The sequence below is a fragment of the Melospiza melodia genome, chromosome 5 (genome assembly GCF_035770615.1).
Source record: "Melospiza melodia melodia isolate bMelMel2 chromosome 5, bMelMel2.pri, whole genome shotgun sequence".
Lineage (NCBI taxonomy): Eukaryota > Metazoa > Chordata > Aves > Passeriformes > Passerellidae > Melospiza > Melospiza melodia.
Window position 1 is genome coordinate 18,749,010 of NC_086198.1, and position 27,272 is coordinate 18,776,281.

General features: G+C 41.3%; 1 protein-coding gene across 1 annotated transcript in view; it reads right to left on the reverse strand.

The window, feature by feature from the left end:
- The window catches only part of COL25A1 (collagen type XXV alpha 1 chain), a 297,045-nt gene extending 272,897 nt beyond the window's left edge, over positions 1-24,148 (reverse strand). The window contains exons 1-2 of the mRNA XM_063156471.1: positions 23,567-24,148; positions 22,942-23,011 (exon numbers count right to left, since the gene is read on the reverse strand). Coding sequence (XP_063012541.1) covers positions 22,942-23,011; positions 23,567-23,959 — 463 coding nt within the window. The 5' untranslated portion in view covers positions 23,960-24,148. The remainder of the gene's footprint in view (positions 1-22,941; positions 23,012-23,566) is intronic.
- Between the last annotated feature and the right edge of the window lie 3,124 nt (positions 24,149-27,272).

Below are 27,272 nucleotides of genomic sequence, written 5' to 3' on the forward strand. Positions count from 1 at the left end.
GTCTGCAGGGGGTGTTTTCTCAAATCCTCTTGTTCCACCCACTCTGAGAACTCTACAGCTCAAATTCAAAAAGTAAGTGTACTGCAGTTCCATGGCAAAGCTCAGCTATATTTGCACCCCCTAAAAAAAACAGAAAAAGCCCCAAACCCAGATCTTTATCCTTCTGCAACTGCTCTACAGAATCCAGCCTCGAAATACTAGTTCAAAGTCATGTGCCTATGCCTCACTGTGTCTGACTCTAAAGTGCATTCTATCTTCAAATTATAAATGTCTTCTGTTGTTTCAGAGCAAATCATCTTGTTTGTTTCATAAAGGATGTGTGAATACTCAGTAAAGAAACAGATGTTACATTTTGGTCTTGAACAGCAATAGGACTTCATTGCAATTCCAAGCAAATCTGATCATTTGTAAACTCATTTTTTAAGAAATGTAATTAAAGCACCATGTTCATGCATTATGCTCAGATGGTGACAGTTGTGACATTTTTAATTTGAACAACATCACCAGGATGGACAGGTCTGAGATTTACTCATTTCAGCAGAGCCTGCTTACATGATAGTACCTGACTGAAACAGCCAGAATTTTAATTCCTAACATATTGTGCAGCTACTTTTTGTTTGTCTTCACAGATCACCGACCAATCTAATATTTCAGAAGTGAAAGAGTCCAAAGTACTCAAGAGTCTAGACTAGATGCTCTTGGCTTGATGATTCTGCCATTAAGTCTGGAACGACTGGGCTGTGCTACAGGCCAATGGAACAGCAATTTTCAGCCATGCATGAGACTGTTCAGGGTAACTGTGAGTGTGTTTTTCTTGTATTTGGTGAAAAAATCGATACTTGTCTCTTACATATTGGCCCTGGATTTACAAACTTTCGAAGTGTGTGTATTCATAAGGCAAACGTTTGACACAAATAATGATAGCAGGGACTTGCACTTATGTTGATTTCTGCCTTTGACTTCAGTACCTACTGCCCTTTTCAATTAAGTCAGTGAGAAGTAGGCTCCAGAACAGCTTCAGAAATCCAACCTCCTCTTGGTACTTAAAATGTTAGTTTTCCTACTTTCATTAGAATGCTTGGCCAGGCAGCATTTCAGAAGAATGAGAAACTATACAGAAAGCAGTAATTTTATCAAATCCAGTTAAAATACCTATCAGGAAAACACAAGAGCTTGTACAAACCGAACCCATGAAACTGGGTAAAGCACCCATCTATTACAGACAGACAACTTCCAAGAACAAGGTTCACTTCAAAGGATGCTCAAAGATTTTTATCACCTTAAACCACGCTGGCTGAGGAAGCCTCTGTTTCCTTTCTTCTGTTCTTACTATTTCTACCCCATGAATATTCTCTAAGTTGTCTCCAACTTTTCCACTTCAATAGTATGACTAAGATGGAGAATTCCATAGTGAAGTCATATCACCGTCCAGGGATAATATGCAGCATTTGCCTAGGTATCTCTTATTTCTCAACTCAGAATAAAAATAGGCAGACAATGCTGTGACATTCTCTCACAGGAAAATGATCCTTCTCTCACAAGACTTCTCTCTATGTCTCTCAATCCAAAAGCAGTGTATAAATTCTTGGTGACTCAGGAACATAGGCTGGACATCTTGGATTCAAGGCAAATGTGAGGACTTGTATGGAATTCTATCCCTAAGTGTCCTGTCTCTCCATCTCTCTGTTGGTGCTCCTTTCTCTAATGGATCAATGCTTACCAATGAAGTTCTACATTCCAAATATTCTCATCTCCAAAACATCAGTCTTGATGCCAAAAGAGCAAACAGCAGTGTCTGCCTGCCTTTACTATTTCTAGTTTTCAAAACAGTACCTCTTAAAAGAGCTCCCTTCATCCTGTCCTTGCCATTTTGTAGGACATTTACGAAGATCAGCAAAGCTTCCTCATTATCTTTCTTGATGTCCCTACAAGCTTGCACTGAACATAACTTTTTTCTCTTCACACAGACTGTAAACTGTCAGGAACAGAGACTGCCTCTCCTTTCACCCACCTTTTCTTTGTGCAGTACTTGGGGCAGCAAAATCTTGTTCTTTAGCAGGGTTCCTAGCAGGGTTCCCAAGCACTTTGACACTACTAAAAGGAATAAATACACTATACATTGGACTATACCAATATATCATTTGTGAATCACTGTTGTGATCTCTCCTACATAGGAAATAGCACCTTAAGAACTGCCTAGCAACCTAAACTGAATTTGACATGGTAACAGAATTCAGTACTGTGTTTGGAAATACACCACCTCTCTACTAAGGTATTCCTACCTTTCCAAGCAGTTAGGATTGTTCCTTCAAAACTTCTCTGAGCAGCAGCTTGGTGCCAATTATATTTACTAGGATTAGGAGATGGTTTAGAGACACCCACCAAGCTCTCCCATACCCAAAAATTTACTGATGACATATGGAAGTTTCCTATGCAGCGCACAGCTATGATGTGAGAAGTTGTTTCCCTTTTCAGCGATAAGCAACTGCTGAATTCTTTAGAATTCATTAAATATCATCAACATTCTGCTCTCTATATTAAAAGAAAAACAAAACCAACACTGAAACCACACGAAAACTGCTGACACTTACAAAACTCTCTCAAAGCAATTTAATGAAAATCATTACTTACTTTTTCAAAACATAATTAAGAATTTTCTTATTTTAGACTCACATGTCTAAGACCATATAAAATAACAAGTGCTTCTCTAAGATATGCCTTCACAGAATATGTCTAAGAAGTTAAATAGCTTAAATCTTAAGGTAGGCTATAATCCACTGGTTACAAAAATCAGCCCCCTAAGTGGCACATTCAAGCAATTTTTATGCACCTTTGCACTTTCATAGAAGAGAAACAGCCACCCTCCCATTTGAATGAATCTAGATCACAAAGGCATTTCCTCTTTCCCCCTTCACACTAACAAATCCCCCAAAGACTACAGACAAGTTTCCCATCACCACAGGGCTACCAAGGGCAAAAAGCAAACTTAATGAGGCCAAATGGAGGCCTTCTCTTGCAGAAATGTTAATCTCACTTTTAAGAGAAAGGGAGGTAAAGAGAACCACACAAAATCTGTACAAAATCACTTGTAATAAAAACATCTACAGCATTTCTTTTGTCCAAGGTTACCATGAAGGGCTTTAATTCAGAGGAACTAGTGGGAATACTGTTCCTCTTGGTGAAATATATTAATTAGTGTAATATATACAGTTGTCTCCTTTGAAAAGCAAACCAACTGAGAGAGAAACTCGTGAGAGGAACAGCAGGGTCCTGCAAGGACCCGCCCCCAATCTTGGATTTACTCCTCTGAGGATGGAGTCCCAGAAGCTGCCTCTGAAGCTTCATCTCTTTTCATCTTTAAAACAGGCATAAATTACAATGGCATAATCATTAGCAACAACAAAGAATCAAACTTCAGCAAGAACTGCTATCATTCTTACCAGGCTCTCAAACTAGAAAGGCCAGTTTACACACTGGCATCTAGCTTTAAAACTGCAGATTTTTAATGAAATCCCTAAATATATTTCCCAGGTCTGAAACAAAACAACTGTTAAGACAGTGGTCTTTATTTCATATATGCACATAGTGGATATCCTGATCCCTAGAATATGCAGCAGCATATTGTGTATGTATGTAAGTACAATTTCTCCTGTGCGCTAGCTGGTTGACAAATAAGTTTTAGCAGTCAGCAACCACCTCTAAACTGCTTATTTCAGGTGAAAATTTTTTAAAATGTGATTGTAGATACTAGTTTAGATGCTAAAATGTAAGTGCCTACCCCAAAAGACATCACCTCTACCTCGCTCCAAAAATAAAATTATTGGAGGTTGCAAGTTTGTTTTGTGGAAAATTTACTGTGTGTATACAGCCAACAGGGATGTTTTCCATTTCATGTCTCTGATTTACTCTCTGTCTTTCTGCAGATCTGCTACTGTCTAAAAGATATGGCAGTAAATGTACATATGTTATTAAGAAGTAAAAAAACAGTCTATAACGTATTTGAAAAGAAAATCCACAACACCAGAGAAGATCATTCTCATTTCCATGCACACTGTTGTCACAAAGCTTGTGTAAGTCCAAACACATCAGTCCTTTAATTAGCAGAGCCCTCTGCTACATGAGTTCACGAGGGTTAGCACGGGTAAGAATCATTAGCCTTGTAAGTCATACAACAATTCTGATGAGGCTAAGGGAGAAATAGTAGCCAGTTTATTCTACTGCTGACAGGAGCAGGAATAATTGTGTTTTTGTCTCTTCTGTCTATTATACTTCATGTCTTGGTGCACACACGGAGCAAACAGTCAGTGAAGGCGTTAATTTACAAGTCGGTTTTTAGAACCCAGCCACGCTTTAAAGTCATGTTTGTTTAATCACTGCTGCCACCTCATATATACAGAAACTGTGCCAACAGAACCATGTTTTTGACTGCAAGCTTTTTTTCTTAAAAAGCACTGAAAGCACCAAGTTTGATCAAACTGTGACTCAAACTAAATAGAGGCTCCCCTCGCTGTGAGGCCCTTGGTTTTGCTGAACCTAAGGAGCATTCATCCACCACTCTGGCAGCTAGCTAGCCATGCCAACTTTTTAAAGGTGTAAGGAAGACATGGGGAGAAATGAGGAAAAACACACCAGACTCCGAGCCTGTTAAATCTTGCAGGAAGCTTCCCACTGAAGTAAAATAATTTCTGAAGAAGGAAACAGGTAAAGGTTTGTGCGGAAACAAGACTAAAAGAATACAGGAAGCACAACCATTCCAGGTTCTATATATATGTAAAAAGGATGGCTCACCCAAGTGCTCCCCTAACACATTTCCTAACGGTTTCAGAAGTACTGAGGGTTTAGACAGGTATATTCCATCCTAACTCTCACTAATATACTTCAAGGGTCATTTTAGACACAGAACTCCATCTGCTGTATCAGTGATTACGATTTCAACATGCATGTCACATAAAACAAAAACAAAAAAAAAAATCCCCAAAATTTTATGCAACTGCTCTAAACACCACTGCGGCATACTGAGTCAGCAAGAGCACAGTAGAAGAAACACGATGAAATTAACTTGGTGTCCTATCTCCTGTGGCATGTTTGCTTTTCTAACTTGACTGTCCACCAACCAAGTACTTACTACAGCCATAATTGTTTGACTTGTGTGTAAAAATATCACTGAAGAACCACACAGCCCCAGTGAAACCGAAGTAGAAATTCTTACCAAAAAATCCCACATACAGGCCAAATAGAAAGAAACCCAATACTGGCAAGCAGGTCTATAAAACTTTAATTTCAATGCTACTAAAACAAATATGCTCAAAAAGCACTCCTCTCTCCCCCAAACTGACTTAGCAGCAGAGTTTACTCTTATCTTGGCGATTTAGAAAATTACTCCTCAACTTTAAAGGCTATGAATTTCTTGAAATAAAATCATCTGACTGAAATGTTTCAATATTACCATTTTGTGGAACAAGAGAGAACTGGAAATGAAAGTGCTGCCCATCTCTTGCCTCCTTGGAACCTTTCTCTCATAGACAAGCTGTACTTGGCCCTGGCTTTTGAGTTTCCTTTCTCCTTTCTGAATGGGGGTCGGGGGGGTGAAATATATATTTCTGATATCATCTACATCTACAGGCAGCCTATCTTTTAAACGGAATTCAAGTGTACAGATGGCGGTGAAAACATCCTGGGGTCCTAAAAATCAGCATCTATGAAAAAGAACCAGTGAAGCAATGTTATCTACCAGAAACAATGAAACCATAGTTAACTTAGAGTGTTCTAGATCTGAAAAACTGAGAAGCAAAACTGGAAGTAATTTCCAAAGATCAACTAGACTGCCACCATTAAAGTAAGGGCAAAAGTTATTGACACCACTACTGGCAGACCTTTGCAAGTCTTGAAGACATCTTGTGATAGAGATGCTATATCCATCAAATAAAATCGGTTCCAGTGCTTACAGTGGAACTGCCTTCAGCAGAGGGAACAAGAAATAAGCACACCACTTAGTTTCCCTTTTTGGGGTTTTTTTTAGTTCCTTTTTAAGTGTTTGAAACCTTACTACTCCCCTCACTCGAATGCTTGTATCCATTCTAATCTAAACCACTCCCTAGAAGGTGCCTTTCTACCTACAAGCTTTCTTCTGATGGCTGGGGTAGCTGTGCTTGGACTCTCTTCATTGGAGCCATGTTTGCATTTAAATGCGTCCCAGAATGGGACAAAATTCTGCAAATTATACATCACTGAGAGAAAGAACCATTTCACACAGACAGCTTGTCTTACTATACATGCATGCTGTCTGTCATTTATCAGAACAGGAGAACACTTAACTCCTGCTTACTTTGGGATTGACTATAAACCCCAGAAATTTGCATGCAAAAACTGGAGATTTAAGTGCTAATCTAAATTCTTGAACCCAAAAAGGAAAAAAAGAGGGCTATAAGCATATATGATATATGCATGGAAAGGAGTGTGCCAGTGTGTTTGTAAGGCTGCACAGGCAAGTAAGTAGCTAAGCACCTAACACCTTGTATATATGTAATACCTACCCTATTAACACATCCAGCCAACAGCAATACACATCTCTTTGGGGAACTTGCACCTTCATCTTAGAAATGGCAGCCCAGTCATTATTCTAATGGAAAACAAGAAAGTAACTTAGAAATGTCTCACTTTATTAACCAAGGCTTTCTCTCCTGTCTACATATCCTTACATCTCAACAGCCATCTCTACACGCAAAGAAGAATTGCCCTAGAAACCAAATAAACAGCAGAAGTGCAAATGGCTTGTTCCACCTCCTGGTTCATCAGAACTACCTCAAAAGTGTTATTACTGAAAGTGATTCCTGGTGGGAGGCAGGGAGAAGGGAACTACATTGAATACAGCTTTGTTTTCCACTTGTTAGCATGAGCTGCAACACTGCCAAGTAGAGGGGAAAAAACCTCTCTCACCTGCAAACAAAACACATGTATGGAAGAGAGAGAATTCACTTTCTCAAAGTCACTTTTTTCCCCATTTATCTTAACTACACTGCCGTAAGCAAACACATTTTCTAATTCAAAATTAAGGTCAGTGGAACAAGTAGTGCCATGGAACCTGCAGTACCGCAGGTCTATCAGGAAGAACAAGGCACAGAGCTATTTGTTAAATGCAGTAGTAGTAGAAAGGGTTTAGAGTAAGTGCAATGTAAATCCACCCCAGTAACAACCCTGAACTTGTACACTGTGCAAAGTAGATTTGTAACCCTTGAAAATTAAGTATTTCAGTATGGGTAGTACTCCATCAGCAACCACAAAATCTGCAATGCCTTAACGCTGGATTCATCAGCCCAACAACAAAAAGCAAAAGATACCAATAAATAAAGGCCAGTATTTTTCAAAGACCACAGTATATTCCAAGAACCCTGTAAATTACTTCACCATATGAAGTACTGAAACTTCATCGAGTTCTCATTCAATAAAATTAAAATATTTCTACCAAATCAAGGAATAAGAGATCAAGCCCCAGAGAAAAATCACTTTTGATTCCATAAATAATATAAAATTTCACAAAATTAGCTGAAAGGAACTGTTTTTCCTTGCAACATAAGAGGACACACTTGGGTAAGAAGGTCAATAGCTCCTGTAGAAAGGCTAGAAGAAAACAGTAGTAAAAGTTTGAGCTCCCATGCCTCCACTCCCTTGATATCCTGTAAGACCACAAGCATCTAGGAATGCAGTACAGCGCTGGGGGATGCTTTTTTGCCTATAGCCAAGCTCCTGTTTCACTCAGCCATTCATTAAATTTCTAATGAAAAGCTTTCTAGTAAAAATGGGGGCTTTTTTGGTTTTGGTTTGCCTAAGCTTTTCTTAAAGTTTCATGTCAAGAGAGGTATTTGCTCACAGACAAATTTTCTGTGGTTTTCAATCGCCTCACTTGGCAAGTAAGGTTCTGAGATTTTTCAGCATCCAAAGTTTTTATGAATTCTGTAACTTCCAAAGGTATAAAAATTTTCCTAGTTCTTCTTCTGTTTAAAAAAATTTCTACTGATAGTCTGTTCAGTGATATTTTTTAAGAAAAACAATTGGTTTATCCATAATATACAATCATATATCCTTACCCAAATTCCAAGTTTTTCAACAATAATCACTGAAAAATACACTCAATACAAATACAGGTTAGAAAGAGATTTTATCTATAAACACTTTCAAGTATACAGTTAATCCCTTGGGAAAACTTCTTTAATATTAATTTTATTGAAAGTGTTCAGCTGTTGAAAACCAAACAAACCAGTATGATTTGTATTTACACTTACTCCTGATGCACATATTAAATGGGAAAATAAGAAGAGATATTAATGCATTATTAGTAAAAAATATTGTCATTGACCCCCATAACAGATGTTCCACTTGTGCTAAAGAAAAAAATCATACTACCTTGTATATCATGTTGGCATAAAATACTACTGACTTCCATCTCATTGTTTTGAAACTGCTCTCAACTGACAGTAGAATAAGGAATCAATTCTTTCTCCCTACAGTTAGTCAAGAAACATTTTTAGACTCTGGAAAGACCAATGTCATAAGATCATATTTTGCACACAATTGAAAAATAATTGAAAGGTAAAATGCAGCATATATAATGAGTGCAAATAAATATGATCTGCCTGCTGCTGGTCAGTCCATTAGTAGTTGTATTTTGCAGCATGTTTAGGAAAATGAATTTATATCCCTTCTGTGCTAATCAAAGAGTATGTAATTTACTTTCCTGGTGGAAAAAAAATGTGTCATTTTATTCAGTTCAATCATTTGACAGCACAATTTTTTAAAAAATTGTATTTTACCAAAACCCAAACATCTGGAATTTGGAACTACATGTTTCTAGTCTTCCCTCTGGTTGCATTTCAGAAAAAAAATGGGGGCCAGTTATTTAGAAGCTACATATTTATACAATGTAATTCTTCATGAAATTGTTGTTTTATTAAGAATCTTATTTCGCTTTACGAAAGAGCAGTCATTCTCTCAGCAAAGCAGCTGAAAGTAAAGTAGCAACAAATAAATGCCCCCTTGCTAGTGCCTATGGAAAGTGCATGCTCCCATCATGAAGCAGCCCTGCAACCTCCCTCAGTGTGCACACGAGTGCTGCCGCTGCTCTGGCATAATCTGCACAACCTCAACAGGTGGGGAAACCTGCAGCCCTGCTACAGCACTTGTAGCTTTGCTGGGTGGAATATCTGGGTCTTTACAGAGGGTAGCTGCTATCTGTTATAGCTCCCCTGACACAAAACAAAAGGAAAAAGGAACTTGGCATGTAACTAGATTTTAATTTGGCCTAATCTTTCAAAATCCTAAATGGTGACTGTTTTGTAGTACACATTGAGAGAAAGGGAGACCGATACAGCTAAGGCTGGAAATATTTTGCAAATTCATCATTCATAAAAGGGGTTCCATGAACCTCTCCTCACAGGTCACGACAGATTCCTTGCAGACTTCAAACTGATGGCTCCGTGTCACCAAAGTTCTGCTTGAGCCACTTTTACTCAGCAGTTTCATTGGGTTTAGCCTGAGCTGACAAATCACAGCCTCACAAAAAGATGAGTGTGTCCGAACAGACTGCAACACAGAGGTGTGAGTATCCTTCTGTGCCATCTTTTTCAGGTGCCCAAGCAATCTCTTTTTCTCTGCCTTCATTGGCCCTTAAACCATATTGCTGGAGATGCCTATTTGAGGGAATAGCTGACTCCTCTTGAAAGATAAAAGCTCTTTAGAACCCACAGGAATTTTCAGAAAGGGTCATAAAAATTTTGGCTGCATTAGTCCCTGTCCAAGTGCTATGACTGGTAACTGCCTCAGTTAAACAATTACAGTTCATGTCAAAGCATGATTAATAGCAACATAACAGTATCATACCCACCCCTCTGTTTCTGTCAAGTCCCACATTTTACAAGACAAACACAGAAGATGAAGCATATTTAATGAATGCAAATTAACATGAACTGCTTGCTGCTGGTCAGTACATCAGTAGTTAGTTGTACTTTGCAGCATTTTTAGGAAAATTACTCATGTCAATATGTGGCCACCAGGTTACTAAGACAAACACAAACTACATGTCTGGGAAAGAAAAAACTCGGAGTATAATTAAATTTTGCTTCTAGCAAAAGAGCAATCCATAGGAGGAATCAGAGCTCAGCAACAGTTGCTGTCCTTCCTGCTCTACATCAAGCAGGAAATTAAAGAGAGAAAGCACTCAGAGTGACATTATCAAACAAGGAGGGGTGATTAACAGGTTTTGAAATTATTCAAGTCCATCTGTGTGCGTTTAGGACCTCAGCATTAACTTCTACTACACAGCATAGGTCTGGACAACCTAACATCTTTCAACAGAGGTAACACAGAGTGTGAGAGATCCTATGGGTTTCAGGGAACACTGCTCTCACCACAGAGGAAACCAGCACATGCACTATTTCCATGCTTCTGCCCCTGTAGTCCTGCTACCAGACCAGAAGGGAGTGATGCAGAATTGGAGTTACAATCAGTGCCTTGCTTAGAGAATACCTTACTGCTAGCTCCCACCAGCCTTCATCTTCCTGTAAATCCCCTGTCAGCACCACACAGCCTGTCAGCACCCTCTGTCAGGGCAACATCCAGGCTATGCACTCTGCCTGCTCACCACTTCCCAAAAGCTGAAAACATGCCATGACTATATGCATCATCTGGGAGACACCCCATAAATAAGGGACACATACCCACCTTGTGCCACCAGTTGCATCCCCAGCTCATCTGTCCCTTAAGCCCCTACATCTGGACATCTTAGAGGAGTGCACATCTTAGATGTGCTTCAGACATCATACCCCACAGACATGCCCCTTTTTATTCCTTCTTGACAGGACTTTCATTTGCTCAGTTTTGAGGAACCCTGCTGTCATCCACTGCTCAGACTGAGTGAGCAGTGACCTGGGATGAGACCAAGATGATCTCTAGAACACCAAAATGCACCCTAAGCTAACCTCTCCCAGAGGCTGCAGAGAAAAGCTGCACAGAAAAAACATTAGATGATTTTTTCACTATTTTTCCTCTTTGAACTGTGTCAGCCCTTAAGTCTTCTTCATTATCTCTATAACCAAACCAGGCACCTCATCACCCAACTGCCTCACTCATCACCGCACTGCAGTGGCCTCACCACAGAGACTGTGTGCAGCTTGGGGCACCTCAACAGGACATCAGACTATCTGAGTGTCCTGCAGACAGAACAGTGAGAAATCTCAAGGGTAAGCTTTATAAGGAGCTACTGGTGTCACTTAGATTGCTCAGCTTAAAAAAAAGGGAACATTTGCATTGAGCAAATAATGACTTTTCAAGCATAGCATCAGCAAAGTGGAGAATGGAGATCTAGTTCACCGAGTCAAAAGAACAGACTGCCTTGAACAGAGGGAATCACCTCTCACCCAAGTAAGAAAATCTGTTGGAGCAGAAACACACATGCATAGGCAGACTTCAGTCATGTTGGTAAGGAAACTAAAATGAAGGTCCAGCTGCATGTAGTGGTCTTTCTTTCCTATCCCTCAGCACTGAAATTCTGAACATTTCTGTACAATTTTTAGTGGTTTTATCTAATCACTTCAAGCAATAAACAATCCTCAGAACAACACTCCTTGGTCTGTGAACTATGAATTAAGATGCAAGAATACGTAATTTCTCCATGCAGATAAGTTCAGTAAATTTTGCTATTCAGATTGTCTCCAAGCACAGCCAGAATTCTTACAGTATTACAAAACTAGTTCAGTATTCCTAGAAATAGATACAGACATAATGTTCTTGCTCAGAGAGTGAAAAGACTAAACAATAAACTGAATGGCAAATGAATAAAAAATACTGTTTGTATCATGGAAAAGAACTACATATCAAACCTAAAGTAGATGGCAATGGTTGCATACATAAACAGGCATTCCCAAAGAACCAACAGCCAAAAAAAAAAAAAAAAAAAAAGATTAAAAAACAAAAACAAAAAACACAAACAAACAAAGAAAACAAAAGTCCCCCACAAAAAAAAAAAACAAAACACCAAAAAAAAAAACCAACACTGAGGCCACACTTTGCTCTCAGATTCCAGAGTAACTAATGATTTCAGTTAAAATCTTTGGGATTATTAATGTGCCTGAAGCAATAAGCAATGTGCATGTCCATACCAGGCCTGATTATTGTCAGAGTATTAGTTAAAAGCCTCTTTTCACCAACAGTAAAATGATGTTTGGATATCAGAAATTGTGGTAGCAGAAGCAGCTACTTCTATGTATAGGTGATTTGAGCTGACAGCGTGTTTCAGTTCTTACACTACACATTGAAAACAGATTAATTTCTCCTTATTATCCTAAAGTGGACTTTAATTGCTTGAAATACATAAAAATACCACCTTCTAGCAGCAAACCAATTTTAAGAGATAAAAAAGTGAGGATTTCAGTCTTGCTCTATTTCTCTGTTATTGTTGGTGGTTCAGTTTTCAAGGCTCACACTTCTTTTTAATTGGCCACTGTAATGGCTTATGTGCAGCCTCTTAATTGAATGTGATAAAAAAGTCCTTCTACCACACATTAGGACATGGCTCAGCATGGAATTCAAACTAAGGAATTACACAGAGCTGTCCTAAAGTGAAATCCACAACAGTCAGACTTAAATACTAATCTCCCTTAAGATTAGTCTCCCTACATTAAAGAAATACAGTGCACTTACATGCTTGCTTCATTGGAAAAACAATTCATCTTCACACAGAGAAACCTTTCCAGCCTTCTGCAAACATGGCTGTCATCATTACAAAGACACCAACTCTAAGTAAGTATTGACAATGGCTGTCTAAGCACTGGGTCATTTGAAAATGATGCCATACCACTGCATTTTTGAGTCTCTCTGATTCATCAGTATTCAGTGTGCCCTCTCCTAGGAACCACTTGGGAAACTTATTCAAGATTATCCTCACTGAACAGAGATGTTTTCATAAACACACATAGATAGCTACAGCACACGCCATGATCCATTTCTGTGATAACACTGCATTTTGAAGTGCCAACTAAAGCCATTTCCTGAGCAGCTTATTATTAGCTGACACAAACAACTATCAACCATGCACCAAGACAGAGAACAAATAAAAGCTGAGTTCAAGCTCACCACTGCCATAAAGATCACCTTAACATTGACCCCACTTTGGTCTACACTTGAGTCTGTGTGCACACAGCACATTTCCTGCTACAATGACCAAATTAGTAGCCAGAGAGTATTTTTACTGAGAAGGCTATCCTGTCTGAAAGGTGAAGGGAATGAACTAAATACTGCATTAATCACCTCTATGTCAAGCTGCAGTGACAGTTCCCAACACATGTCTCCCTTCAATTGGCAGTCACCTGCAGATCAGCAGTGGCACTGAAAACAGTGAAGGAGCATTTGATAAAAAGCACCAGAAGAGCTGAGAGTACAGAGACTCTGCAGCCAACACTGAACAGCATTTCTCACAGCAATGCCCCTGGGCATCATCTGGATGTAAGCTCTGTGACTGGAGAAGAAAATATTAATACACAGGCTATTTATCCTTTTAATCCCCTGTGGCCATACCCCTGTGCTCAGGTATCAAGGCTTCCTCTAAGATCAAGGGAATCTGAACAGGAGCTTACTCAGACACTGAGGAAGAGGAGAAGTGCCTTCAAGCAGCTGGCTTTCATATTCTTAAGAGATTATAGGAAGTCCCAGCTGAAGGAAATACCTCCTCAACTTAAGAGGCACACACTTTGACTTTCAGCACTGCAGTCCTCTGCGAGGACCCTACCATCATCCAGCTGAGGCACTGATACACAAGAAGCCCCACATCATTTCCTAGCAACAAAACTAGTACTACCAGCACAAGCAAGACCTTTGTAGCCAGCTATGACTTTAACCATAAATATCTTTTTAGAGTGTTCAGCTAGTGTCCTTCAAGTTACAGGACGCCGTTCTGCTTTCAGATACACAAATCTGTCACCGCTGCAATGGCAGCCACACCTCTGATAAGATATTTTGGTCTCCAATTTTCAATATCATTTCCTGTTTTTAAAATTTCATTTGTGTTCCTCAAACACAGGCCTCACTTCTCCCCACACCCAATTTTATAAAGATACTTTAAATAGCAGTTTTCCAGCACAATCTTAAGCACAGTGTGCTGAGAAAGAGACTACACTCATCAAAGAAATGTAATTCATAACCTAAATCTTTAACATATACTTGTTGCATGATTTTTTTCTGTGCTTTTATATTCTGAGAAGGAATAATGAACATACTCAAATGGGAGGAAAATAAATGGAGGGCGGGTATTCTTAAGATGGCATAAACTGTGAATGGTAGAATAGCAAAGGTCTTAAAACTACAGTTTTAAGTCTTACTTTCTACAGTCTTTCTTCCATTATATTTACAGCCTTTACTTTACAGCCCCGTACTCCTAAGAGTACTAAAAGTATTTAAAAGGGTAGAAAGTGCCAAGTTCATGAACTTCTTGTTTAAGAACAAAACAAACAAAAACACAAAGAAAAGGAGACAAGGAAAACACTCAGCTCTCACAAATCTTTGCTGATCAGGGAAGCACATCCCAGGTACCAAGAGACTGAAGCTGTACCTGGCACAAGCCTGTTATTTCAGCCAGTAGAAACAGTGGATCAACCACCTGGTTTTATGCAGGTTTTCCTTGCTGAGGTGAGCTGTGCTGTACACTGTGGCACCGTGACTTAGCAGGCAGCCCGCTGTGTGTCCAAGACAGGACAGAGAGCGACAAACTACCAAAACCATCATCCTGCTAAATATATGCACTGCTATACAGTCCTGTGTACTGCATTAAAAGGAGGACCAAGGTTCAAAGAGAAAGATCATTTGACATCCTTCTCCTCAATGGTTCCTCAGCTGAGCCTGTAGAAGAGCCACAGAAGGGGAGGGGAAGATGCTTAGAGAGACTCATTAAGAGTCCATCATCATTTCATACACAGTCTTCTTTACAGCCTCCCCAAGAGAGCCTGTTAATCTGTGATCCACTCTCCCCTGTAATTCCAACCAAAATACATCAGCAGAGGTAAACATCTATGAAAAAAATTTGCAAGTCATATTCCCAAAACCCCAATTTTAATTCCTAAGCACCTAAAAAAATACACAAATCATTCAAAGTTTTCTAATATAATTACCCAATATATTAATTACAACATTATATTCATGCATAACCAAACTAAAATAATTCTAATGGCTAACTAACCTAAACTGAACTAAAGGCACTTCATCTATGACCTTAGGAAATAAAATCTATGCTTTCTTCGTATTTGTCAACCGCCCAACAAATTTTAAGACAGTGCAGAGTAAAATATTATTGCTTAAACTATGCATTGCTTCTTGGTTGAGCATGTCTAAGCAGAAGTCACTGAAATAACTGTACTAATTTTCAAAGATTCTAAAATAGAAAGTAATATCCAGTTTTATCACCTCTGTTATTACACTCTTTCTTCATTCCATTTATTGTTTCTTTGCCTTACAAATGGCTGCCTTGCTATCTTTGGTAATTATAAGAACATATATTTCTGTCTAGCAAAAAAATTTAGATAGCTGTGCAGCAACTTCACAATTCTTCAAAGAGTTTAAAAGGCATTACCATCATCATCTGTTTCAAAGCTTTCCCAGCACAAGAAGAAACAGTTACATGCAAACACGCATGCAAAACTCACAACTACACGTAAATGCCTCCTTCTATAAACATAGATCTGCACAAATAAACAAGAAACAATTTTAATCAAACTCCAACACCATGAAAACAAAAGAACAAGGGAGGAGCAGACACAGTAAGTTTTGAAGTGTTCATCACAGACAAAACTGTCTAAGATATTTTGATAGTTGTTTTAAGGACAGCACAATGATCAGGTTTTCTTCATCAGCACAACAGATGGAACAAGTAATTTGCTTCACAAACGAGGGAATTGTAGTCTGCCTGCTAAAAATTAGGTAATCTATGGAAATATTTCAATACTAGATTATTTTATCTAAGGCATGCCTATGTACTAGCAATTTCTTGCACTCTATGTTCACCTATTTACAGAGCAGAACTTATTTTTAGCTAAGGAGACTATTTATACGAGGCTGCAGCACTTATTTACAAAATTAAAGCAGATCAAACAACTTGTTGAGTCATGAATGACTACACACTTGAGTTGTGAACCACCTGGAAGGAAACACTTGACAATGATGGCCTAGATACATTTCCTTCAGAGACCAGTAGTGTGCATCAGATGATCTCCTGAAGTATCAACCTGACCAGCACTTCTAAAGTTGCTCAAATCTACAGGGGCAAAAAAAGACAGTATTTACACGAAAGGAATATAAAAAAACTTGCACGTTCAAGTTGGACACTCCATTCTGAAAATTTGTCCTGACATTTATTTTGATTAAGCTCTTACAAACAGCTGGTTCTGCTTAACTTAATCTCATTAAAAGTCCCAAGCAGATGAATTTAAGCAGGCCCTGTTCTGCTGTAAGTCTAACCTGTAAAAACATGAGAGTCCACAAGTTTCCAAACAACAAGCCTTCAGCATCGTGTTCACTGGTGTGTGTGTATCTTCTAGCTGCAGCTTTAGTTGTATTGAGAGAGAAGTGTTTCTCTTAGCCTGTGTTATTCTATGCCTTCTTACTTCTTATTTGCAGTTTTAAGTAAGCAGACAGATTTCCTTTTTTGTGGCTGACTTAGGAAATCAACAGAAATGATGAAGGGGAAAGGTGCTCGGGGTCGACCAGCCCTCCCTGAAGAGGCTGCAGTTAGCAACATGACTCAAGGTCTGCACGCATTAAAGTGTGATGGATGATTTCACCAGGTGGCTAACTTGAACACATTAGTTACATGATTTTATTTGGCAACCTAAAAAGCCCTATAAAAACAGCTTCTGTCAGTCATGCTGTTTTCAGATTTAGTTGTTTTTTTCCTATGCTAAGTATAGACAAAACAGGCAGGTAAGCTGCAGCCAGTAAATATAGAAGGGAGAGGGAAAGAAGATGAGTGCTGGAATGCAGGTTTATCAGGGCTGTTCTGGCAGTACACTTCCAAGAACTCACTAACCTTTAAGGAAAGGGACAGCAGCTAAGTATAGCTAAAGAGAACTCAATTATACAAGCTTTAGAGACCCTTTAAGCAAACAGATGCATATATTTCCCAATTTAAGAAAGACAACAAGAAAAACCAAAACCTAATTACCACAGACACTGTTAAAGATATACAACCTATACACTATACAAGCATTATTCCAGAAATGGGCTTAACAGCCACTTCTCCCACTGCAACACTGACAGTACTTGAAGAGCTTTGACACCTCCGCAGTTTGAGATGGACCAGTGCCACAAATAAGGAAGCCTAGAAACATATATTACATATATATATTCTTATATGTAATATTATCTTCATACATTGTAAGAACAGTTAGTGCAGATAAACAAGCCTTCCTTCTAACATGCCTTGTTTGACATAACTGCACAAGTCTGAATTTATTCAACTCAAGTCATAGAAAAACCTTTTGTTAATAACACTTTTGCAGTCAAGCCAACCTTTGCTACAGCACTGCTGAGATCAATAATATGACAAAGGAGAGAAATCTGGTGCAGTCCACTGTCAATCAGTTCCCTTCTGAGCCACACTGTGTCTCATTCATCATGCTGCACCCCCTACTTCCTTGCCCAGAGGGAAGGAAATTAAAAGGTCACCCCTTAGCCAATAAAATATATATTTAGCTATTTTGTGGGGAGGAAACTATCTTTAAGCAGTCATCCAAAGAAGACAGACTACCCAGAAGGTCGCATGCTGCTGCACATCAATAAGCATCTTGATCTAGGAACTGAAATGAAAAATATCAAACCACTGAAGGTATGAAAGGGGGACTCAGAGATCTGTCAGAAAAATTACGAAATTAGAGTTGAGCACTGCATTCAGCAAATAGATGATACAGAGATGGCAGAAGTAAGTAGTGCTGGGAGCTAGGTTAAGATAGCACACTGAAATTTTCAGTAACAGGAAAAAATTCACTTTGGATACTTTTCATATATATCTACATTTTCTCTTAGGTCTCGCTACTGGTAAACACATAAGTCAGCTCCTCTTTTCTTTCTTTACCTCTTCAGTCCTTCTTTCCAGGACTGCTTCACTGTAAGCATAATAAAAAAATTTTAAAAGAGTAATACCCTGCTGATACCTATTTCGTGATTCTTTTAATCCTGAAAATTGCTTTCTCCTCCATTCTTTCAGCCTCACTAATTGAAATGCTCCAGGGAACAGTCCTTGTGGAAATAAGAAAGAGCACCTAAATTGTACTTGCATTGCATGTCAAAACAAACATTAGATGCTTAAGACAACAAAAATAGCACTGGGACTCTAAGAAAATACACTGATTTTCACTATCCATGCTGCTATCAAAATACATACAGCAGATTCATCATCCTACTTAAGAACTGTAGCCATAGAACACAGTTTTTGCACTGGATCTACCATAACCAAGAAAAAGACCAATTGGTATTCTATATTCCCTCAAAAAAAAACCACCCTTGGCTTATGGCATTTCATCCTGAATGAACAGGTTTATACACATGCAACTACACTGAAACAAACCTGATGGCAGCAAATTGCATTGTGAAATTGGAGGTACTTCAAATGCCAAACCATAAAGCTCTCTAGGACTGGAACAGAGAATCAAGATGGCACAATCACAAAAACAGCACAAAATAGCTGGCTGAGAAAGAATGACCAGAGCGTCTGTGGAAAGAGTTTGAAGCTACAGAAAGGGAAAGAGTCTGTGAAGGCCCTGAAGTCACAAGAGGAAGAAAAATATATGTTTCCTGATGGGAAATATACAAGAGAAAGAACAAAGAAACATTACCTGTGGCACTGAAGAAGAACAAAATAAAATTTCCAGTCAACTTTGGCAAGTATGCAACACTGAAGTTCAGCTAATGTTCTGGGGAAGAAAAAAAACCCAAAACAAACCTCAAAACCTACAGACCCCATAACTTCACATGCAAGTTATAGTGAACATACATACATACCCAGTGTGTTGTATAGCTATACAGTTAAAGACATCTCTTATGTAACTTACACTTTGTCATTGCAGAACTAAAGAAATGTGGGCCTTTAAAGAATAAATTCACTATAAAGCTTTTCCTAAAAACAGAAAATAGGAAAAAAAAAGTAATTGCTTCCTAAAACTGGGCACTGGTCAAAAGGGACATACATAATCACCTGCCAGCCTTCCTGCTGAGAAATATTGAACTTCTTGTACTACCAGATTTGATTCCTACTCCTGTCAATTTCATGTGACTCCAGAGCAGGCTCTGAGGATCACTTACACTATGAGACATCATGGCACAGAACTGCAAGTGTCAGAACTTGACACTTGCAATATATAAAGGATCAGATCATTAAAACATAAGCATATGTCCATTTTTGTTGAAGTCTACAGGTACATTCACATGTGAATGACATTGGGATGAGGAAAATCTGAAAGAATCTACAAAAAAAAAATCTTTAAATTCTGTTGAATGAGGAGTATCCCTGTGCCTTCTGTATGTGTTACTCTTCCCACAACTGTGTAATTCTTGGCACTTAGTAAGAAGTACCCAGCATGGTGCTGGACTGTTCCTCATAAGAGCTGATTATGCTCCCACAGCCACTTAGAGGAAGATTTAGAAGTATGAAACAAGTACCTACACACCTACATTTTCTCTTCATATTTTAAAGTAGAAAAACATCAACTTAAAATAAAAAATACACCTGGCAAATGAAAATTAATTTATTACGCTTAAAATTATTTCAGCCACTCAATTTGCCTCCCAGTCCTATGTGCAAAAGGCCAACTACCAGCAGTGACTGCAGCACCAGCTAAAAGCACAAGATTTACACTGGCACTCCTATTAGAGCTGAGGTAATTTAAGAGGAATGTCAGCACAAATTTACTTTTCAAACTTTATTACTCTGCTTTAAGAAGAGAAAGAATGCTTGCTATTGTAATTTTTAAAATATTTACAAAATCTTTGGTATCTGGTTTTAGTTGCACAGAATTAAAACCAAAACTCTAACATCACCCCACATTGTGTTTCTTTCATAAGAAAATAGAACTAAAGAATAAGAAAAATCACATTTAGTGAAAATAAAGTTTTCAAAGAGAAATGTGATCACTCTTCACACTAGCTGAAATTCAAGGCTACCACTGAATTAAAAGGAGCCACATGGAGACTGCCCTGCAAGCTGTGAGCTTGTGAATCTGGCTTCCAATAGGTAACTGAGCCAATTCAAACCCACTTTGAATGTGCAGGTTCCAACCATAGAGAGGCAAAAGGGGATGAAAATCTCAAGCTAATCACATCTACGCCAGTTGCATAACTTTAATCCTGAACCAGAGGCCACATTCTCACCCTCCTGTCTGCAGATTGAGCTTCCTTCTCTTCTTTTGGCAGAGAACAATGTAACCTACTTTTAAATAATCTTTATTCCTCTTTGAAGAGAAGGATGAGGGGAAACTGTCCTGGTGGCCATTCAGTGGTGACCTTCTCTCACAACACAGAGACATTTCAAAAATCACCTCTGTACCATGAAGGCCTTCCAAAGTCATCTCTAACAGACACGTATTTTATTATTACAGAAACACAGGAAAGAAACCAAAGTTGAGCAAAATACAGAAGCAAAAGGGAACCATGTGAGAAAGAAGCAATGTACTCTTTGGCTTTGCAAACAGCAGGCAACAGAAAAACCACTGATGTACCATGACACTTTTTGAACATAACTGTTTGTAACAGCAACATTAAGGATTAAAACAAAAGCCCATCCTGTGCAGCCAAAGAGGAGTTCTAACAGAGGGAACCAAATGAAGAAGCAACAATTTATTTGCTCTATCCCCTCCTGCTCTGCCTGATGCCTGCAGTTAGGAAGGCACTGTCCTCAGGTGGTGGTGCCACTCAGCCCCTGCTCTCTCAGACAAGGCTCTCAAGATGATTCCATTTTGAGGTAGACACCTGTCCACTGGCAACAAGCATGAGAGCATCAACTGCAAAACGAGGCTACCACATGGCAACAGCTTTCAGTCACTACGAAACTTGCCTCCAAATTGAAACAGCTACCAAGAGGTGAAAAGCTCCGTATCACATTTCTAATCCCTCCTCTCTGCAACTTTTGTTTTTTACTTTGTAATGATTCATGTAAGTTTTCCTGGTCTTATAAAACTTGCTCCCTTGTATACGTTCCCCAAATCGCTTTGACTCTCATGTAACAAGGATTTTTACAATGCATGTGAGAAATATTCTGTTGCTCATTATCTATTTGAAAACGTACTTAAGAAAAAAAGGTCAGATAAAAATTGGTATAATGTGGAGCTCTAGTGGTAGTGAAGAAGTAAAGCAGCATCTAACACCAACCATGAAAAAGTAGATATTGACCTTTAGTAGGAAAACAGTAAGCGAAAATTTGATAACAGATGGATTTAAACAAGGAAGAAGAAAGAGGGAAAGAGCTTAGCATCAAATTAAACATAATTTCAGGCTCACAGAATGCATCACTGCAAACAACATGATGAGTAACTCTCTTTTCTGCGCACAGACTTGCATCTTGTAATTCACTGCAGTCAAGCAACAGAAAAAATAAGAACAGTTTGCTTATGTTAGCCTTAGAGAAATATACATATATATACATATACACACATATATATACATATACATATATATAATATATATATACATATATATATATATACACACACATATATATATATATATATATACTACAGCAGGAAACCAGTGTTCCTTACAAAAACTAACTGGGAGTAATTCTATGCACTCTTTTTTAAAAACAGTCCAAGTCACACATTGCCCTTCCCCATGATAGCTGCGGCAACTCCAACACCAGCAAGCACTCTGTTCTCAGCTGTATCATCACAAAAATAAAGCACCAATCACCAGGCAGCTTTAACACTGAGATGCAGCAGTCCCTTCAGACTGATGAGTTTGACAGGAATTGAATCCTAAACCAGGAAAGCTCCTTCCTTATATACCAGTACTATCACACATCCTGCTGGCAAGCATTATCAGCTTAAGTCCTGTTGACAGTTGATATTCCACCTGTAAAGGAGATGGTTTTTCAAACAGAGTGAGAGGACATGCAAAGCATCCTCTGCATCTAGTGTGCCTCATCACAGAGGATGCTCGAACTCCTACATTCCTTGTGAAACACTGGCATTATTTTCTTAACTTGTAAGATGCTAGATAAAGTTGGATGTAGGTTAGAAGAAGTTTATAAAGCTAAAACAACACTGACAGTTATCAGACTACCACAAAGGAGCACAAAGACCACAGAAATATCGCATTGTGAATGTGCCAACAACTGTGCAGTATTAGAAGGGCCCATTTCCAAAGTCAAGTGATATCCCTGCACAAACACACACGGTTTTGAACCTTCAGTAGGAAAAACCTGCAATTCCTTCCTAGGGAAACTGCTTTCCACCAAGACTACAGAAAAACAACACTGTAAAAGACTCACGTATATATTACTGCTAACTTGCAACAGACCCTCCACCTATTTCAATCTATGTTATAAATCGTTCAATATTTTTGCTAGGGGCTTTTGCTCCACTTCCCAAGTTGAGTACACAGTGCCTTGATTCAGTACTACCCCATTTAAAACAATATATTTCAGCTGTTAGAGTGGATCATTAACGTCTTCACAAGTGTTCTTGTTTGGCAACATCCAGCCTAATGAATGGTTTTCATTAGCATTAATTCCAATCTAGAGCCACAGTGACAACCAGTCATTTTCTGGTTTCGCTGCATTTTTACATCTTTTGCACCCAAGGAACAGCTGTTGATTGAAGAGGCATCCCCTGGACCTGATTTAGTGTATTTCAAAAACATGGGATATCAAACAGCCCAGAGTTACAAGCTTCCGAGAGGAGATTCCCGAGCTGTGTGTGTTACCTGGTGGGCAGTTGCACTCTGGAGCCGCTTCTCTCGCTACTCGTATTTTGGCCAAGTGCTCGTAGGATTTCTGGGGGCGAGAGAAGCAACATGAGGGCGGGCACTTGGCGAGGAGCTCGCCCGCCACAGGCAGCGCTCCCGACCGCGGCCGCACTCTGGAATTTACCGCTATGCCCGGGGCTGCGCAACCAGCGACGGCACCGGGGCTCGGACCCAGCCTGAGGTGTCTCAGTGAGCTCAGCACCCCACAGGGACACCGCCAAGCCCGACACCTGGGGGCTCTCGCCCCGCCGCCCAAGTGACCCCGCTCTTGGCGCCAGCTCCACACGCGCGGTGCAGAGGCGCAGGGACGGCCCCGAGTCACCCATGAGAGAAGCGCCTCAGCAGGGCTGCCCCCGATCCCCATCCCGCCGCTCCAGCAGCCCGGGGCGCCCCCGGCCCGCTCCTCCCCCGGCCCCGCCGCCCCACGGGGTTCCGGGCTCACTTTCCCGCTTCTCCCTCCACCTCCCACCCGAGCAGCTCGCCCCGGGCACCCTCCTCACGGCCTCGGCCGCCCGCCGCCCCGAGCAACCCCCATGCCCCCCACACGCACACCGCACGCAGCGGCCACCCCCGTCCCGCACACCTGGGCGAGAAGTCGCTCCACTTTCTCCTGCATCATCGCGTTCAGCTGCTCCAAGGAAACGCCGGGCAGCGGCGGGAGCGGGGCGGCGGCAGAGAAGCCCCCTCGGGCGCCTTCGATGGCCGCGACCCTGGCCTGGAGGTCGCTGGTCCGCACCCCCAGGTAGACGCAGGAGGCCGCGGCCAGCGCCGAGAGGAGCGCGGCCAGCGCGGAGCCGACCGGCCCGGCCCGCCGCGGGCAGCGGTCCCCGCCACAGCCGGGCTTCCCGAGGCCGGGCTTCCCGCTGCCGCCGGGCTTCCCGCTGCCATCCTGTCCTGCGGCTCCTCGGCTCTTCCCCAGCGTGCTCGCACACCCTTCAGCTGCGGCAGCTTTGATTTCCTTTCCTCCGCCCCCCATGGAGGCAATTAGTTTACAAACAACGATAACAAAAATAACAGCAACGAAGTAGGAAAAAAATAAATAATAAAACGGCAAAACAGTTATTTAAAAGAAGAAAAAAAGAAAACCCGCGGCAAGTAGAAGCGAAGCCCGCAGCCGGCTGACACACTTTGAAGGCGAAGCGGCGGCGCTCCGCAGCCCGCACCGCACGGCGCACCGCCGGCAGCGGGTCGCGACCCACCCCGCGGCAGAGGCGGCGGCGGGAGGCGGGGGCGGCGAGCCACAGGCCGGCAGCGGGGCTGGGTGCGAGGCGTGCCCCCCCGGCTTCCAGCCGCCCTTCGCAGGGAGCAGCGTGCTCTGCGAGCGCTTTGCCACTTGTCAGAGAGGTTTTCAGGCGCGGGGCGGGAAGCGCCCCCCCTCCGCCTCCCGCTCCCCTCCCCGCTGCCGCCGCCGCCGCCGGAGGACTTGTTGCTCCCGCTCCACCTGCCTGCCGGCGCCCAGCAGCCGCGCCGCGCCAGGCGGGGAAGCCCGCAGGCGGCAGGCAGCCCGCGCTGCCCCGCATCCCCGCCCTCATCGGCATAATTTATTCACCTAGGCGGAGGGGCGGCCTGCGGACCGCGGGGGCTCTCTTTGCATAATGCATGCGCGGCCTGCTGGACATCAGACTCACAAATTAGGAGGGCGAGGGTCGCAGAGGCCCCGGGAGGGGCTCTCATGCCGGGTGGTACCGGGGAGGGGGCGGCGAGGGCAGCTCCGGAACACCGAGGGAATTTACGGCGGTTTATGGCTGGGCTGTCATGCCCACGGTGCGGGCATAAAGCACGGGAGCGGTCCGTTGTCCCGTTCTTTTTTTAAAGTGCGGAGGATAAACGTGTGTAACTCACCCTCGCAGGCAGGCGACGTGAGGGCTCACTTCCAAAGAAGCAGCCTGCACTAACCTCCTATTGTAGGAAGGTTTAATTTTAGCCAGTTTTCTTTCTGCTTGTTTATTTATCAAGTTGCTTCACTATTCCATACACACTGTGAAGTTTTCATTGTGCCTGCTTTGGTTGACTAGAAAAGGAGCATCAACGTCCAAAGAACTGATGGGAAGCTTGGTGGTTTCTGGTCCTTTCCTTTCTGCCTCTTATTGTCCAAATGCTGCATTGACCTGCTGCAGTTTGGTTCTCACCTGGGCATTACTGCAGTACATCTACTATAAGGCACTTTTGTGTGACATTTCTTGTATTGGATACACTTTTTGAACCAGAGAAACTTCTTAAAGCAGGACCAGATGTTAAAAGAACACATAGCTCACCCAGTTTGGCGTTTATTTATGTGAATACTGACTACTTACAAGATATGTGATGAAAAAGAGATTTGTCCAACTATGGCACTTCTCAGACACGACCAAGAGTGTTGGTTTATACTGTGGATCAAATTTCCTTATGGAATCATATTTGTGCAGTTTTATTACCTATTGTTTCCCAAGTATTCAAGCAGTCACAACTGCCATGAAAACATGTATCCAAAAAGCTCTGTGGGTTTCAGTCTAATTACTTAGACTTTTAATGAAGTGTACCAGAAGTTCATAGCTAGTCATTTATTCTTCATCATTTGTCTCTTCTTTCTAAACAAAAAGTTTTGTGTACTCTAGTGAGAGAGAAGAAACCATGATTACATAGCCCTAGGTGATAGTTTCTTCACAATAAGCAGTTGAGGGTTGCAAGGGAGAGTTTACAAACAAATTCCACCAAGCAGCACATACCTTATGGTCAGGATGTGGGAATAACAACTGCACTTTTCAAAACAAGGACTTGCTCACAGACTATCTGTCGGCAATAAGAAGTTGAAATAGTATTTGGAATTAATAAACTGGCAGCAGAAAATAAGTACTAGCGACATGCTCTTATTTGGCGCTCAGCATGGGCTCCCCGAGTATGGTGTGAGCAGTGCCCAGGCTCATAGCAGAGCGGCTGGCAGCACACGAGGTGCTGGGAGCCATTGGCGCCCGCTCCAGCGCCTCACATTACCCCCTGTTGTTAGTAGCCAGCGCCATCACTCACCCTGCTCGTGGTGACATCCAGCAAAGGAACCCTGCAAACCCTCGGGACGCGATTGCCATTTTCTGCAGGGGATCAGTGAGGCGCCGTGGGGAGCAGGATGGCTGCCCACAGCCCGCCGCTGCCTCACAGCTCACTTGTGGTGTGCAACCGGGCACTGCTCATCGGGGCCAGGGTGACATCTCCTCCTGGGATCAGCTCTCCTTATTTCAGGGCAGGTACAGATATCCTCCACACGGCGCACAGACAACCACGTACCCATAGGCCAGTGTGACATGGCTCGATGTTTTGCTTGGCCAAATGGTGCAATCTTTCTGCCCAAACATCTTTCTGTCCCAGCATCATGCCATCCGTTCTTTTCAGGCAAGGCATATTCTTCATCTGAAATTTAATAGCCTGACACAGAAAGTCCCTTGTTACCTTAGATTTGCACATACTTGCCATCAAAAAGGTTGCCAAATGAGCCAGATTACCATGTTTCTATGGGTTACAGTGCAAAGCCCTTTTTCTACTGAATAGCAATCCCATGCTAGATGTTTTTTATTCTGAAAGGGTATGATGGGAAACCTGTCTTTTTTCTGTCAGGGACAAATAGAAAAATCTGCCAAACTAGAATCAAAGTCCAAGCCGGGAAAGCAGAACTCTAAAATACCCAAGAAATTGTTTCCATGCTCTTTCTCACAATGGCTAGCTATACTTCTACACAACTGGGAGAAAAGCTAGCCCTGCCTGGTCTCAGCTCTGAAAAGAGATGAGGCTTATGCTCATGTGTACATGAGTCTGCTCAAACATATGCTCGGACAAGGAGAAACATGATGAAGAAGAGCGAGAGGAGAAAGACCAGTATCAAGTCTTCCTCCTTGCCCCAGCTTAAAGTTACATTTTTCCTTTTGCTAAAGCTTGGTTCTCAGAAAGATGTCAGCTAAAAGTTTGTTTAAATACTTAGAAATTACTTGATAATGGCAGAGTTAGAGAACAAATTATTTCCCATAGCTTTTTTTCCCTAATGTGTTTTCACCTAGAAATAGATAAAAGAGTTTTTGAAAATGCAAATTAGCAGTGTCCTCTGCTTGCAGCAGAACCATGGTAATTTTCCTGATGGAGTCATTATTTATCCACTTCACGGCAAGGTTGGTCCAGAACAGACTGGACTGGACTGCAGAATCCAAGCAGCAAGCTATATTATGCACAGTCTGATGAAATCTAGCACAGGAGTTGTTTGTGTAGGCGAAGAACATAACACAGATGTTTTACCTGTTATGAAAATCTCTGATCACGTCTGCCCGAGT